Source organism: Enhydra lutris, unplaced genomic scaffold, assembly GCF_002288905.1.
Source record: "Enhydra lutris kenyoni isolate GAN:26980312 unplaced genomic scaffold, ASM228890v2 scaffoldscaffold106, whole genome shotgun sequence".
In the NCBI taxonomy this organism is placed as follows: domain Eukaryota; kingdom Metazoa; phylum Chordata; class Mammalia; order Carnivora; family Mustelidae; genus Enhydra; species Enhydra lutris.
In genome coordinates, this window is record NW_019154190.1 from 729,715 (window position 1) to 746,338 (window position 16,624).

The window sequence follows — 16,624 nt, forward strand, 5'->3', positions numbered from 1 at the left end:
GCTGGTCCCTCGCCATGCTCCTTTCTGCTTCAGACAGAGAAAGGGCTGCCATGGCCTTTCTTGGAGGCCACACCAGGGCAGGGAGGTGACCATGGGGCCCAGGCCGACGCACCTCTGAGCATCCAGGAGCCCCAGGAGAGGTGGCAGGACCCTCACCTCCTTCCCTGAACAAAACAAACAAGCAGATAACACCATCCGGTTCTGCTTTTTATTGGTGTGTCGGTGTGTATACAGCAAGTCCTAGAGGGAACACTAGGGGGTGAAGCCCAGGAGGGCGACCTCCCCACCCTCCCCACACACACACATCCTCTCTGCCAGGCCAGGTGCTCAGTGAACCTGGGCCAGGTTGTGTTTCTTGTACAACAGCGCCCGCCTCTTCTCTCGCTCGCGCACGAAGGCGCGCAAGCGCGCAGTTAGGAAGGTCACGGCCGCGGGCTGGAAGCCCGCAGGGCCCTCCTCCGTTAGCCACGGGCACTGCAAGCAGCTGGACGCGCAAGGCCGGCCCCTGGAGGGAGGGCAAAGGTGTCGGCTGCGTTCTCGGAGCTGGGGCCCGTTGGGGAAGGGAGGCAGCAAGTGGGACAGGCAGGCCGGGACAGGTGGAGGGGGTTGGACTGCCTTACCACGGGTGAACGCACAAAGCGCTCCGGAGAAAACCCACGGCGCCGCCAGACAGCCCCGCATAGCAGCGACTCAAACGGACTAGCCCCTTGCGAAGGCTTTTCTGCATGTCACGTGTCCCTTCACCGCTCACGGGGTACTCCGCGCTCAACCTACGCGCGCGGGGGTCAGGGGACTCAGGTCACCCTCGGGTGGGCGTGCGGGGGCACCGGGGGCTCTGGGGTCACCCTCGATGGATGGGGCGGCACGGGGATCTGAGATCATCCTCACACGTATGGGAAGACACGAGACCTGAGGTCGCCCTCGGACGGAAGCCCCACGGGGGCTCCGCGGGCACCCTGGATGGATCCCCAGTCTCCCGCCCCTGCGCTTGGGGGACTCACATGATGAAGGCTGTCACGCCTATGGCCCAGATGTCTGTCTGCGGGACGGCACCCTGACCCTCCAGGAGCTCAGGAGCTGGGGGCGGACACAAGAGAGCGCACAAGGGAGAGGCTGGGTGTGTGCGGTGCAATGCGGAGGCAGCCAGGACCGGGGGCGGGGCTTCCTCCGGGCCCACCCTTCCCCCCCAGGTCAGGTTGGCGCCTGCTCCCTGCGCACCCATGGTCTCCACGTAGTCTTTGAATCTCTCGGAGGGCTGGACCCTCTCCTGGGCGAGGTTTTGGGCGTTGCCCAGGTCGACGACCTTGAGTAAGTTGTACTCGGTGACGATCATGTTCTCGGACCTGAGGTCCAAATGCAGAATGCGCTGGGCGTGCAGGTACTGGGCGGCGCTCAGCATCTGCCACAGGTAGTCCTTCACCTCCGATTCCGAGTAGCAGGCCCTGGGGGCGCACGGGGAGGGGGCTCGGCTCCATCCACGGCAGAGGGAGCGCGGGGATACTGGGCCTTTTTGTGGGTTGGGGAGGGTCTGCTTAGCTCCGAGACCGGGGCTGACCGGTGGAGGCGGGGCTGGGAGGTGGGCGGGGAGGTGTGAGCTGGTCCGCACGGTGAGCCAACTCTTCCCCCCGGCGCAAGTACCGCCCCGCCCGGGGCCCGCCTTTAGGCCGGGCCTCACCTCTCCGCTAGGCAGGGCAGCAGCTCGGGTCCTGAGCACAGCTCCAAGATGAGAACCAGGTGCCGGGGGCTGAGGTAGGCGGCGTGTAGCTGGGCCAGGTGCGGGTGACGCAGGCTCTTGAGGGCTTCGTATTCGCGCAGCACGGTAGTCCTGTCCTCGGGGCGGTAGGGCACGATCTTCGCGGCCAGCGAGCGTCCGCTGGCCTTCTCCCGGCACTGCCGCACCACGCTGAAGCGGCCCCTGGGAGAGGAAGCCCCGGCCGGGCTTGTGAAGACTCCCTAACGCGCCCTTCTTCCCGGGGTCAGAAGAGCCAACCCAGCGAGCCTTGGGGAGGAGGGCGCAGATGCTCCGCTCCAAGCTTGTGTGGATGTGAGGAGTGGGGAGGGAGGCTGGGGGGGGGGCGGGGAGCCGGCAAAGCCAGTGGGCGACGGGCTGTGGCACCTTCGAATCTGCGTCTGGAAGGCGAAGGTCTGCGAGCTGGGGAGGGACTGCGCTGGCGGCAGGACACGACTCTCTTCCTCCGAGGCTGTGGGGGACGAGCCAGTGACCGGGAGGCACCCCTACAGCTCCAGGTCCCCCCAGCATGGTCTCCCATACCCCTTCCCAGGCCTCCCAACCCCCACACTTTGATCTCACTTCCCTTGGGCCATTTGGGGGCAGGGGCCTACCAGTTAGGACAAGCCATCCCAGTCGGTGCTTGTGACCAATGAGGTTGCAGGGCACCCCACTACTGCAAGGCCCCCCAGGCCTTGCAGAGCGGCTCACCCAGGTGGCTGGGCCCTCCCAGGAGGACCTCCTCTGAGGGGCTGCTGTAGGGTCCCATGCCTGCCTTGCTGACACAGGCCGTCCGGAAAGTGTACACGCCACCCCTGGAAAGCTTGGTGGCGAGGTGGCAGCAGTCAAAGACGTCAGAAGCCAGTGTGCTCCAGCTGCCGCCTGGGCCACACAGGGGTGGGTGAGGGACAGCCAGAGTCTGGGGGCGAGAGACCCTTCCCCAAGGGAGCACAGAGGGGCACCCCCTGCCGACCCCAGGGCTGCCTCGGGAGGGCTCCTACCTTCCAGGCTGCACTGCACAATGTATGTCACAGGCCCGTAGGACTCCACAGGCTTCCAGACCAGCAGCACCCCGTCGGCATACACCTCCCCGATGTCCGGGCGTGGAGAAGACGAGGGGCGCTCTGCGGGCCCATGGTCCACAGTCTGAAGGGGGCTCCCCATGACTCCCCACCGCCGTGTGGAGCCCAGCCAGCCCTGCCTCACCCTCCTGCACCTGCTGCCAGGTCCCTGAGCCCACCATCCTCTGGCCCCATTCATGCAGGTCCCCTTCCAGCACCCACTGCTAAAGGGGCCCAGTGCCTCCTCTGGTGGAGGCCTCGGTTGGTGTCTGCCCCACCAGGCTCCCCTCCCACCAGGGTAGCTCAGCAGCCCCACAGAGTGGCCCTAACTGATGGCCCTCTGCCAGCTGCAGAATCCCATCAGAGGGGCCTGTCCCAGGCACTCAGCTTCATCCAGCAGCCTTGAAGGACACTGGGTGGTAGGCCACTGTGGGAATCAAGCTAGTCTCACAGCCCCTGTTCTGCCTCCTCTGCTCCCCCTCCTGGGGGTCCCACTCTACAGGGAGGACCTAGGGCTTCTGCAACCCCAACGGGGATGACCGGAGGGTAGGCATCCCATTCTGTGGGCCTCCTCAGTGAAGGAGACCTGCAGGAACCAACTCACCAAGTGACAGGTGGTCTCCAGGTTCTCCAGAAGCCCCCCATTGGGGTCAGTCCCTGCCCCATCCCCGCAGAGGGGTCTCATGCAGTCCACTCACCTGCCTTCCGGAGGACAGCCGTGGTGGCCACTGTCCCCAGCGTGTTGCTCACACTGCACGTGTACACCCCCAGGTCCTCGGCCTTCACCACCAGGATGGTCAGAAGCTGGAAGTTCTTGAGTGTGGAGGAGATGAGGATGCGGCTGGTGCTCTCCAGGGTTGCCCCGTCTGCAGCAGGACAGAGCAGGCCTGGGGAGCGGCTCAAAGAGGCACCCTGCCTTGAGACCCCTGCCCTCTTGGGGCCCGTCTCTCTCCGTATGATGAGAGCAGTGCCCCCAAGGAATACCCCTGCCTTCCTGCCCCCCAGCCGCAGAACACCTCCTTACCTTTGGTCCAGGTGGCCTGTACAGCTGGCTGGGCTGACACTTGGCAGGCCAGAGTCACGGACTGGCCCAGGACCACTGTTTCGTCTGCTAGCTCCCTTAGAAATGATGGCACTAGGGCATGGGAAAGGAGGCAGGCAGGCTTTCAAAAGTGATCCCCAACCTGAGAATACACCCTGGACCCCCAAGAGGGGGATCCTGGGGAAGCCCATGCCTGCTCAGCTCATCTTCAAGTAGCACCTCTCCTCCAGAAGTCCTCCAGGACTCCCCCAATGCTGGGTACTGCAACTGCTCGAGCCACAGTAATCTAGTTTCCAGCCCCTGTGGATGTCAGCTTGCCCCCTCTACCGGTCTGGGCCCAGGAAGGGGTTGCCTTCCCCCACAATCAGATCCCCTAGGCTGCAGTATGGCTCAGCTCCTGGGAAGGGCACCCACCTCGGTCCCTATTCTTCAGGCCCAACCGGAAGGAAGCCAGGCCTGCCTTCTTCCTGGGGGGGCTCTCTTTCTCCAGACCTGCAGGGAGGAAGAGGCCTCTGGAAGTCACCTGAGGAGCCCAGCTCCCTTGGGAGCACAGGAGGAAGACCTCAGAGCCATGCACTGTGGGATTCCCACGTGGCAGAAGATCCCAGAGGCTTTTGTGGCAAAGGAGCTCATCTGTGGCAGAGACCACCCCCTCTTGACCCATCAGGGTCAGTTATCTTGCAAGGGCCCCAGGGGCAGCGACGGGGCAGGCAGGGCTGTCATGCTTGGATCCTCTCCGTAGAGGGATCTCCAAGCCTCCTGAGGTCCCCGCACTGGGCTTCAGATGCACTTGGGGAGAGGGTGAGGCCACGTGGGTGACCTCTGGAACAGCAGCCCCTGTGTGTTGCAAGGGGAGGCGGGACCCTGGAGTAGAGGGGCCCTTGTGTCACCCCAGCCCCTCTGAGCAAGGGAGGTGAGGTGCCCCTGCCAGGGCGGAGGGCAGTGGGTGAGGGTGCGGGAGTCACCTTCAGGCCTGCCCTTCAGCAGGCGGGAGATGTGGGCCACAGAGGCCCTCACCCTCTGGCGCAGACCCAGCTCCACGGGTTCCTCCAGCAGCGTGTGCCTCCCTGGGAAGTGGAAGAGGCCACCCGAGGGGGGTGACCACTTGCGCTTCCTACTGCCCACAGTCTCCCTGAGCAGGGTCTCCATGTCCTCTGGCTCCTCTGTGATCTGCAAGCTGGCCGGTGGGCCCAGTGCACCCGGCCAAAGCCACCCAGCCTCCGGGAACTCCGCCAGCTCCTCCCCGGCCTCAGACTCAGGGGACGGTGGGGGCTCTGGCTGCACAGGCTTGGGGACTTTCCTGAAGATCATGAACTCGAAGGGCAGATACTTGATGTCGTAGAGGTCAGACAGGTTGAGATAGGCAGGCTCCACCTCTGAGATGTCCAGGGACACCGTGTCGGCCCCTTCCGAGTCCCCAGACAGGTCTTGGATCTGTACCAGGGACACCTGGGAGCCCCCACCGAAGTCCTCCCATGTGCTCAGCTCCGGGGAGGCCCTTAGGGCTGTCCCACTGCCCTCAGGAGGGGGTGCCGCGCTGGCCTGGGGTGCCAGGCTCTGGGCCCCAGCATCGTCGTGCTCCTCAGAGGACTGAGAGGTGGCCCAGGCCATCCTGGCCCACAGGGGGCCCTGCCCCAGCATGCCCCCCGCGTCCCCGCCAAAGGCAAAGGTGCCATAGCCTGCCACTCCTGCATAGCCCCCACGTTGCGCCCCCACGGAGAACTTCCGTGTGGTGGCCTGCTCCTGAGGCCGCTGTGGGCTGGGCTCGACCTCTGATGCGTCCTCCAGCTCCACGGCCAGGCCCTCCGCGTCCTGTAAGGGGCCAGGCTCCGTGCCCACTGGGGAGGCCAGTGCTGGGGCGCTAGGAAGACTCGGCCTCCCAGGGAGAGGAGTGTGCTCTGGTCCCTTCTTAGAGCCTGGCTGGGGGCTTTCTTGGGCTGGGGAGACGGGGGCTGTTAGCTCCCCAGAGAGGAAGGAGCTCAAGTGTGCCAAGTCACCAGTGCACTGCTTTGAAGGGAAGGAGCCAGAAGGTTGTGGTGTAACAGTCTTATGGGGGGCACAGCCTTCCAAGGGATGAAAGGAAGGGGCGGGCTGCCCCCCACAGCTGTCCTGACAGGACCCCTCTTGCCGAGTGGACCCCAGGTCGCCACCGACGGACTTTAACAGTCGCGGCCCCTGCTGGGATCCCTCCAGATGCTCCATCTCCCTGGCGCAGGTGACCCCTCCTGGCCAGCCCTCCCCTGAGCCCGCCTGGAGGCCCGAGAGGGCCGGGCCAGGGCACTGCCCTCCGCCACAGGCCTCCGTGGAGGAGCTTGCGGCCTGTGGCTGGTCAAGCTCCAGGGAGCGGCTGCGGCCGGGTGCCCCGCGGGCGCTGGAGCCCGGCAGCCGCAGGGCGGTCTCGAAGGAGGGCGCTTTGGCCATCAGGGCGGCCTGCTCTTCCCGGGCGGCCTCCTCCTCCAGCGCGCGGTGCTCCAGCAGCGGCTCGCGCAGGCCGGGCAGGGCGCAGGCGAAGTAGCCGCCCTGGAGCAAGTGCCGCCGCCGGGCCGGGTGTCGCCGGCCGCCGGAGGCAGGGCCTCCGCGCTCCGGGCCCTCGCCCGCCTGCTGGTAGAAGAGGCTGCGGACCACGCTGTGCCGGGGCACGCAGCCCGGGGCGCCCACGGGCGGCGTGCGCGGAGGCGCGGCCGCGGCGGGCCCGCAAGTCTCCGTCTCCTCCGGGAGGCTGGCGGACGGGCGCAGGAAGCCGCGCGGGTGCAGCAGCGGCGAGTGCGTCACGGGAGATGGCGGCAGCGACCTGGCCCGGGCGAAGGGGGCCAGCTCGTTGTCAGACGAAGAGGACGAGCTGCTGGACGAGGCGCTGGCGTCGCCGCGCAGGTGCCGGGCCACCCCGAGGGACGGGCTGTCGGGCGGGCCCTGGAGCAGCTCCGGAATGGAGCGCATCACCAGGATGGACTTGTAGCTCATCAGGGAGCGCTGGGGGAGGGTGCAGGGGATAGGGGGGCGTCAGCCGCGTGCCCGCGCCTTCCCGTTCCTGGTGCGCCCAGAGGGGCACCCAGGGGCTGGGGCGCGCGCCAAGCTCCAGCCTCAGGCTGTACTGCTGTGTCGTTCCGCCCCTGCCTTTGCTGGGATGTCGCAGGTGCCTCCGCCTCGACCCGCCCCGACCCGATGGCCCAGAGAGCGCACACGCCAGCGAAGGGTGAACAAGGCTTCTCGTTTCCCAGGCCCGCCGGGACGCACGGCCATTCCTTGGGGCCAGGATTCTCTGGCGGGCCTCCAGGCCCCTCCTTGCCTCTAACCCCGCCTCGCGGTTCCCGTCCCCTTCCCCCCAACCCCAGCTCTCCCCTCCCCGCCTTCCGCGCCTACCCGCACCCCGCCCCCGCCCCCGCCCCACCACTCCCGGAGGCTGGCCGCTCACCTGCCAGCGGCTGCGGGCCAGCAGGAACTTGAGCTGCTTGGTGTTGATGAAGTGGGCCTCCTCCGCGGGCACGGACCTCTGAGGGGGCCCAGGTGAGAGGGGCCGTGAGGGGAGACCCTGGTGCACCCAATGGCCCACGCAGGCCTCCGTTTCTCTCCCTGGGCAGGCCTGCTGGGGCTCAGCCTACTCACCTGGAACCAGGGGTGGGCGAGGCACTTGGCTGCACTGGGCCGAGTCCTAGGAGGACAGGAAGGCCAGGGGTCAGGCAGAGGGTCAGCTGCAGGCTCAGGCCTCGGGGAACCCCGAGTGGGGGAAGGGCTGTGCACTCACTCAGGAGCCCTCTGCAGGGCAGCCTTGATGAAGTTCCGGGCATCATCACTGAGGTGGGCAGCTGCCGGGCTGCTCCAGGACACCCGCCCCTCCAGAATGTTCAGGAGGGTGGCTCGGTCACTCTCACCAGCGAATGGGGATGAGCAGGTCAGGCTAAAAGCACAGACACGCCTTGCCTTCAGGTGTGACCTGGTCTTCTGGATCTATAGGGGGCAGGTGGCCAGGACAAGGGAGCCCCCAGCCTTGCCTGGGGACAGTCACAGTGCCACTGCCATCCAGCCCTGAGAATCCCCACAATGGTCTGAGATCCGCCCAGAGATCCAGGTTCAGCCTGGGACATGGATCAAGGGTCAGCCTGGAGTACGTACCCAGCCTTAGCTTGGGATCCAGGTGCCATCTACACTGGCAGCATCCCCAGGGCAGCAGTAACTGTTATGAGGGGACTTCCACAAACTACCCAGACCCTTTAGGGACACAGTGCACTGCTTTGCCCACTGACTAGGCAGAGCTCCTCTGGGACAGGGTGTGTACGAGGAGAGCTCAGCAGGAACCACTTATCAGTTGGCTGACCACTGGTTCCCATAATAGCTGCCCTTTGGGTCCTGGGTCTTTTTCTGGGGAGGAGCCAGTAGTGCTCACGGCCTCCCATGGGCCTGATGCAGGGGCTGGGAGAGCGCTGGAGCTGGCTTTGGAGGAGGAGATGGTGGACAGAGGCAGGGGGCTGCTCACCTGAGGTAGGAGATGACCCCCATGGCCCTGCAGGAACAAAACCACAGTCAAAGGATGTGCTCAGGGTTGTGGGGTGCAGGGGCAGGAGGAGAGGGCAGGGAGCGTGTGTGGGGGACCTGCTGGCCTGAGAGCTCACCAGATGTCGGAGGCTTCGCTCACAGGGGTCTGCTCAATGATCTCTGGGGACACAAATTCTGGGGAGCCGTACTTGCTGTACTGTGGCTCTCCTGGGGTGATTTTTTGGGCAAAGCCAAAATCGCAGATTTTAATGTCTTCCCGAGCAGGGTGCACCATCAGGATGTTGGGGGGCTGTTAGGGAGAGTCAGGGAGGGGTGAGGCCATGGCCAGGGAGGTGACAGGGAGCACTCAGGGCTGTGATGGGACCCCACAGTGTGGAACTGTGGGCTGTCCTGGGGGGATTTCAGCTCCATTTGGGGACATGCTCCAATTTATCCCAGCTGCACCCCGCCAGAAAGAGCTCCCCATCCCCAGAGGCAACAGGTGCTAATGGAATCTAGAGGAGGTCGGCCTGACTACCTGCCCCCCCCCCGCCACCCCTGCAGCCAGCAGGCTCCAGGCTCCCACCTGTCCTCCCAGGTCCCTGGGGACCCCAAAGGGGCCACATACCTTTATGTCCAGGTGGAGAACACTCTGGCTATGCAGATATTGCAGCCCCTCAACCAGCTGCTGGACGTAGACCTTGACCTACAGCCAAGGCCAGGGCTCAGGTGGGAGCCATCCCCCATGTCCTCCTCCACTTCCTTGCGTGTCCCACTCCCAACTGCAAAGCCTCCTCTTCCCTCCAGCTCTGAGCTTGGGATGGTCCCACGGGGCAGCTATGTGCACAGCCTCCCAGATCCCCCTGGTCCCCAAGGCCAGAGGATTCCTCCAGCCCAGCCATGGATCAGCCTGGCCACAGCAGGAAGCACTGTGTCTCAAGCCCAGGATAGGACAGCCTCAGGCGAGGTAGGGTCTGGGAGGGCCCATCAGGGAGGGGGAGGATATGGGAGGGCTTGGGGAGAGCTCCTGAGGAGCTGCCACACCCCAGGAGCCCTGGGGCACCTCAGAAGCTCTCTGAGCTGGGGAGTGCTGGGGGCCTGTGCTGGCATGGGGAGCAGGAGGCAGCTGGTCACCTCAGCCTCTGTCACCACATTCTTCTTGAACAGACGGTCTAGTAGCTCCTCTGACGAGCATCTGGGGCTCAGATCAAGGAAAGCTCTGGCGTCTGGAACCCACCCAGCCCCACACACCTTTGGCAAGTCTTTTCTTGGGGTGGGGGTAGGGATGGGGGCCATGCTGGGGAGGCAGGGGCTCCAGTTGAGGAGGGCAGGAGGGACAGAAGAGGGCCCGAGAAGAGGGGCTGACATCCGTGGGCGGCAGCAGCAGAGTAGGAGGGGAGCGCATAGCACATGTGGCCCTCCCTGGAGCCTGGATGGGCAGCCCAAGGACCCTTTAGGGCATTAGGGCTGAGGGCAACCACTCAAGTGGGACTTCCCTGCTAGAGAGGCCACGTGGAGCATGACAGGAGCCCACTGAAGGCATGTGCTGGACCCTGTGGACACAGCCCTGCCCACATTCCGGGCCCACGGAACCATATCTGCCAGGAAGGTGCCGGGTGCAGAGACACCAGAACAACAGGCGGGGGTGGGGGGGAGGGGTGGTGGCTCAAACCCCTGGCTGCCCAGGGCGCGCCCCTCTCCGCACTCTCTCCGGCTGAGGGCGGGATACAGCTCCAGCACAAGGATCAGGGTCTTCCGGGTCTCAAACTGGTCCAGCAGCCCGGTGACCAGAGGGTGGCTCAGCGTGGCCAGGATGTCCCGTTCGCGATACGCCTGTGTGCGCGTCCTGCTCCGCAGGGGGATGAACTTGGCTGCGCAGAACATCTGGTTTCCCTTGTGTTGCACCCTCTTCACGAAGCCGAACACGCCCCTGGGAGGAGGGGAGCCACGCTGGGCACCGGTGCCAGGCTCCCAGGATTCAGGGCTGGAGGAGTCCTTCAGGGAAGGTGGCTTCTCGGGGCGGTGCTTCTGGGAACCCTGGGCTCCCGGGGCGGGGACTCGGGGTAGGGACTCCGGGAGGCGGGACTGTGGGCGGGGACTCGGGGGTAGGGACTCGGGGAGGCGGGGCTGGGGACGGGGACTCGGGGGAAGGGACTCGGGGAGGCAGGGCTGAGGGGCCGAGACTCCGGGTAGGGACTCCGAGAGGCGGGGCTGAGAGTCGGGAACTTGATGGGTAGAGACTCCGGGAGGCGGGTCTGGGGGGGGAATCTAAGACTCGGGGGTAGGGACTCCGGGAGGCGGGTCTGGGGGTGCTAAGACTTGGGGGTAGGGTCTCCAGGAGGCGAGGCTGGGCGCACGGACTCAGGGTGGTGATTCCGGGAGGCGGGGTTGGGGCGGGGACTCGGGGTAGAGACTCCGGGAGGCGGGTCTTGGGGGCTAAGACTTGGGGGTAGGGATTCCGGGAGGTGAGGCTGGGGGCACAGACTCAGGGTAGGAACTCTGGGAGGCGGGGCCGGGGCGGGGACTCGGGGTAGTGATTCTGGGAGGCGGGGCTGGGGTGGGGACTCGGGGAGGTGGGACTGAGGGGCGGGGTGTCAGGGAGGCAGGGCTGAGGGGCGGGGTATCAGTGAGAGACTCCGGGAGTCGGGGCTGGGGCGGGGCCTGAGGGAGGGACTCTGGGGGGGGGGGGTGGGGGCGGGGACTCGGGGTAGGGACTCCGAGAGGCGGGGATGGGGCGCGGCTTCCAGGGGGAGGCAGGGGCGCCTGGGGCTGGCTTTCTGGACCATACCTTCCAATTTCCTCCTTGACCTCGTAGAAAGAGTGCAGTTTCCTTCGATAACTTTGCTTCTCCGACTCCAGCTCGCCGTCTCCTGCAAGGAGCGGGAAGCCTCTGGTTTTGGTTTTGGTAAAGATGGCCATCTCGCCTTGTGCTGGAGCCTGTGAGAGGCCACCCACCCACCCTGTGCCCGCGAGCAGCAGACACTCCGGTTCTGGGAGGGACGCCCGACTCACCCCCGTGGACTACCAGCTCTGCTTTACATAGCACCTGGCCGCCAGCGTTGCGGGCCAGGCATGTGTAGACACCGGCATCGTGCTGGGTCACGTCCCTCAGCACCAGGGAGTAGGTGGTCCCGTCCTGCTGCTGGCTCAGCCGGGCGCCGTCCAACAGCTGGGCATCATCCTGGGGGCATAGAAGGGTGGGGCGGCCATCAGCCCACCCTGGGTCCCTTGCAAGTCAGCCTCTCCCGCCCTCATGAGTGTCTTGCCGTCAGATGGGAATGCCACACAGTCCCCAAGCCCAGCCCCCCACACAGCACCTGTCCCTACCCGGTACCAGGTCACCACCGGCTGCGGGTTGCCCTCAATGACCGCCTGGAACTGGGCTGTGCTGCCCCTCTGTGCCTGCACATCTTCGATGGTGACCTGCATGGATGGGGGCCCTGGAGTGCAGGAGGAAGCCTGTGAGGGGGGGGGCCAAGCTGTGCTTCTCGCCCTGCCCATGATGGCCCCTCCAGCATGGATTCATCAAGCTGGCGCTTGCAGTCACAGACCCCTCATGGACCAGCGTTGATCCTGGGCCTGTCCTGACACCCCAGGTGGGCAGCCAGGCCCTGAGATAGTCCCCCCGGGAACAGAGCCCACCTGCCCCCGAAATGAGGAGAACCCCCTCCTGACTTTGCCCAGGCCCTGATGGCCAGGAAGTGCTTCCTTCTGTCTAACCTCTGTCTGTCCTGCTTAGACCTTCGCTGTCCACCCCTGCTGGGGAGAGCGGCACTCAACATCTGTTTCCCTACTGTCAGCACCCCAGGGGGAGAGACCTCACCCCTCCCATGGATGTACCTCCCAGCAAATGCAGGGAAAGGGGCAGTGAGGCCTCTGGCCACAGCAAGGCTGGGACAGGCCAGGTGGCTTCACAGGTTCCTCTGCACACGTGTTCCCCCAGTCCAGGGCATGGGGAGCACAGGTGTAACCTACTTGTGGCAGCCGCATCGCTGGCCTGGTACACGTATGTCCTGTGGGTGGTCTCCATGAACACTTGGCTGTGGATGTCCCATAGCGGCACCGCACCTGCCCCTGGCCAGGCTGTGCCTTCCATCCTGTGGTCATGGAGCCGAATGACAGTCTGCCCTTCTCCTACCCTTCTGGAGTGCAGGCGGCCAAGCCTCACCATAAGATGGGGGCATCGTCCTGCCTCCCCCTCCCTGGACTGCAGCAGACATTTTGGGAGGGAATGTGCACAGAGGGGACCCAGCCCTGGGCGATGAGAGGGTTCCACCAATACCCCTCACTCTGAGGGCGACCTCTCCTCTCTGCTCTGCCCTGGGATGTCCCCCCAAAATCTGCCCTAACCCAGCATGCCAGGGAGGTTACCGGATGGGCACGACACGTCCCTGGTCCTCAGTGTGGGCTCCCAAGTCCCGCTCCTGGCCCTGCTTGGGGAGAGGCTGTGGCACCTTCTGGGGCTCAACTAGTAGGAAACAAAGGGTGTAGTGAGTGATTGGGATGCAGCTGGGACTGTCCCCCACAATGGGCCCCATGTCGTCCTCCAGGCCCAGAGGGTGGGAGCACAAGGCAGAGCAGGGACTTCAGGGATGCAGGGGCCTCTGGGTAAGAACCACCAGGGAACACCCATTTCTGAAGCCTGGGGCTCCCTGCAGAGCCCAGACCCCAAGGCACCCTTCTGCCCTAGCTCCTAGCCTGGGCCACCAGCCCTAAGGCTCCCCTCACCAGCCACTCTGCAGGGCCCTGGACACCCAGGTGCCACAGCTTCTGGAGGGAGAGAACTCAAGACAATATCCCTGGAGGACTCATGAGTCTGGGGTGGTGGGGGGTCTGCCCCCCCTCCTCCCTCCTGTCCTCCTCCTCCCCCCTCCTCCTCTCTCACTTCTCACCTCCTCCTCCTCCTCTGTCTCCCTTCCCCCCTCCTCCTCTCTCTCGTCCCCCTCCTCCTGCCTCCTCCCCTCTTCTCCTCTTTCTCTTCTCCCCTCCTCCTGCCTCCTCTTCCTGACCTACCCAGAAGCACAGGGGACCCAGCTGTCTGCCCAGGGCTGACCAGGACAGATATACTCAGGAAGAACCCCCAGCACCCACTTCCCTGCCTAGTCTCACCAACGGGGAGACTGAGGCTAAGTGCATGGAGCCATTGGGATGTCAGGGTCCACAGGGCTCTACCCACTTGCCCACACAGGATGGATACCTGGGGTGGCTGAGGCTGGAGCCAGCACAGGCGGGACTCTGAGAGCAGGTGGCGCTTGCCAATCAGCCTGAGGCCACTGGGCCTCATCAGATGCAGCTGCAGCCTCTGTGCCTGGGGGTTGGGGGCCAGCTTCCTGGAATTTGGGTGGCCCCCCACGGCCAGGGCTGGGGCCAGCATGGTCCCCTGTGGAGGATGCTGGAGACTCAGGGCACACTGTGACTTCCTGGTCTGCTGGTTCCAGGGCAACCGGGGGAGGGACTGCAGCATCTGTGGCAGAGGCAGGTCAGCGTGTCGGGGGTGAGAGGTGGCCTGGAACCCGGGAAAAGGCTCCAGAAGCCTTGTCCCAGTCCTCAGAGGCTCTCTTTCCCAGCTGCCTGCACCACCCACTCGAGGCAGCAGGCTCAGGACCCGCAGGAGCATACAGGCTCCTCTGGGGACACGTGGGCCTGGACACCTGCCCTCTGTCCTGGCTTGCCCTCAGTCTCAGTTCACCCCTTCCCTTCCCCCTGGGATGGGCTACCCCCGACCCCATGGCCCACTCCAGATCCCAGAGTACTGGGCCACCCAAGCTGGGGAGGACCCAGCCCCATGCTCTAGGGTAGCCTGGGGACAGCCTGATGCTGTCAGGGACCAGGGACTCCTTCCTGCCCTCCCAGGCCAGCCCCCGCTCCCTGCCTTGCACTTGCAGCATGGCCCCACTCAGGCCACCGCACCCCAAGGGCTCCTACCCCAGGTCCTCATACAGCCCCCGAAGGAATGCTCAGACTGTCCCACGTGTGGGCTCCCTGCCCCCAGATCCTGGAACGTTTTCCTCTTCTACCCGGAGGCCAGTTCGCAGAGCCACACCACAGCCTCACACATGCCTGGGATGCCCACCACTCCATTCCCAGCAGGTCCCCTGCCTGGAGCTCTCCCCTACCCCAGACCTCCTCTTTTGCTGGTCTTCTGTACCCTCAGACCCTCTAGGACAGAGAGATACCTGGGCAGGCTGCTGTCTGTCTGCCCTCCATGGCACTGGGGCACCCATCCTGCCCTTACCCCATCCAAGAACATGAGCATACCCCTGACACAGCACACCCTCCCTGTCAATCTCACCAATGGCCCCCATTGCGCAGGGGGCAGGAAGTCCTGCTCAGCCCCCAGCAGGCTGGGAAAGACCACTATGGGCCGTCCTGATCCCAGTATATGCACCTGTGACCGGCCACACAGCCCACATGAACAAGCCAGGCCAGCGAACCATCACACCTCCACCCAGGGACCCCAAGAATGGGCCAGAACCCACAGGCGGATGCTGGGTGCCAACCCAGGGCCCTCCCCAACAAGACGCCGGAGCCACCAGACAGAGAAGCAAGAGAGCAGAGCAGGGGAACTGCAGGGAACCCGTTTATTATCACTGGGGGTCACACACAGACCCTGGTCCACCCTGCAGAGAGGCCCAGGAGTTCCTGCAGGGCTGAGCCCTACACAGGCTTCCCAGAGCCAGAGAGAAATGTTCATAGTGAAGATGTAGCTGGGGAGCCCCCCGGTGAGTGGAAGACCGGGACCCCGGTCTGGAGCAGACACGGCAGCCTAGAGCACCTGGCAGCCTGGCCTCGTGAACAGGGGAGGACAGATGCAGAGTCCCTGACCCAGAGCTGCAGTCTGTGAGTCCCTCCAGCCTTCTGGACTTTCTGAGATGCCAGGTCTGTGCACGGTGTCTTCGCTGGACCAGGCCCCCTGAGGTAGCAAGTGCCTGGAGTGAGAGGGGTGGGCAGGCTCCAGCCCTGAGTTCTTGGAGACTTAGGGAGAGGCCCAGAGCACATGTGTCCATGGAGTGCTGGTTTCCGCCATGCACCCCCAGGGCCCAGCGGCCAGGCACCTGCTGGTCACGGCCTCAGCCCTGGGAGGGGCCGGGGGTCTTGTCCCCATCTGGGCGGATGTGCAGGGTGACGGTCTCGCCCACCGTCCCAAAGCTGACCGTCTGGGTGCTAACCTCCGTTTTGAAGCTGCTCTGGCCGTTGTCTGCAGACCTCTGGACCTGGATGCAGAAGGACGGCTTCCAGGATGCAGTGCTCCCAGCCTGGGCCTCCTGCATACAGAAGGAGACACCTGCGGGGCCAAGGACCTGAGGCCCCAAGGGAGACACCTCCCAGTGACTGAAAAAGCTGGGTGGGCTTTGAGGACCCAGGGGACGCCCCACGTTGAGCAGGACGGGTTGCCCCACGGTAGGCTCGCTGATCTCTCTCTGGAGCACAGAGACCTCACAGGGCGGATCGTCAGAAGGATTGGGCACAGGGCCATGGCAGCCGAAGGTCTCCCCCTCCCGGGGCACGTAATCCTCCAGGTCAGCCAGCGTCAGCACTCGGCCATTGTGAATGAGGACCTTGGGGTCACGGTCCCAAAGGCCGTTGGCACCCAGGTTCTCCTCCGTCAGGATGCCACCTCCACTCTCCACCTCCTCCATGGGGATTTCCTCTTCAGCCGCCTGGGGAAGGAACGGCTCAGGGGCCTCCTCTGGCCCCGTGTCCATGCAGAAGATGAGAGGCTCTCTAGTGCTGACCATGGCCCTGCCCTGGGCCTGGGGCTCCTGAGCCAGTAGGTTGTTGTTGGAGTTGTTTGCATTGGGGTCTCCTATGGGGGTCCCGCCAGGCAGCGTGAAGAGAAGCCCTGCCGAGCTGTCAGGTGCCTCTCTGGCAGGGGATGCACCCCTGGAACCTGTCTTCTTCACCCTGACTTCGATGGTCTCCTCAACCTCTACCCACTTGGGCGGCGGCCTCGTGCCCTGGGGCAGGGCCGGCATGTGGGACTCAGGTTCCGTCACATACAGTGTAGGCACAGTAGGCCTCCAGCCTGGATCCAGCTCAGGCCTGCGGGGCTGGCCAGCCCCCAGTGAGTACAGCAGCTCGGGGGCCAATGGGCCTGGCCTGGGCGGGCTGGCAGTGCGGCGGGATGGTGAGCGGGAGGGGGACTTGTTGGGGGACCGGCGCCGGCCACGGGGACTCTTCACCACGGTGGTGATGGTCTCCTCTCTGCAGGGAGAGGGCCAAGAGAAGATGTGCACAGAGACCTATAGCCTCGCCCGGCGCCCGCGCCATCAGCACATGCAGGGGCCATGTGAGTGACCAGATCAGTGTAGCGAGCAAGTC

At 65.0% G+C, this 16,624-nt stretch overlaps 1 protein-coding gene across 1 annotated transcript in view; it reads right to left on the reverse strand.

Annotated features, from left to right (window-relative positions):
- Window positions 1–200: 200 nt before the first annotated feature.
- LOC111139417 (obscurin, cytoskeletal calmodulin and titin-interacting RhoGEF) overlaps window positions 201–16,624 on the reverse strand; it is a 159,060-nt gene continuing 142,636 nt past the window's right edge. The window contains exons 91-102 of the mRNA XM_022491664.1: window positions 4,798–5,693; window positions 4,247–4,324; window positions 3,815–3,925; window positions 3,489–3,656; window positions 2,731–2,853; window positions 2,441–2,611; window positions 2,117–2,201; window positions 1,676–1,915; window positions 1,219–1,442; window positions 1,002–1,077; window positions 621–770; window positions 201–505 (exon numbers count right to left, since the gene is read on the reverse strand). Coding sequence (XP_022347372.1) covers window positions 328–505; window positions 621–770; window positions 1,002–1,077; window positions 1,219–1,442; window positions 1,676–1,915; window positions 2,117–2,201; window positions 2,441–2,611; window positions 2,731–2,853; window positions 3,489–3,656; window positions 3,815–3,925; window positions 4,247–4,324; window positions 4,798–5,693 — 2,500 coding nt within the window. The 3' untranslated portion in view covers window positions 201–327. The remainder of the gene's footprint in view (window positions 506–620; window positions 771–1,001; window positions 1,078–1,218; window positions 1,443–1,675; window positions 1,916–2,116; window positions 2,202–2,440; window positions 2,612–2,730; window positions 2,854–3,488; window positions 3,657–3,814; window positions 3,926–4,246; window positions 4,325–4,797; window positions 5,694–16,624) is intronic.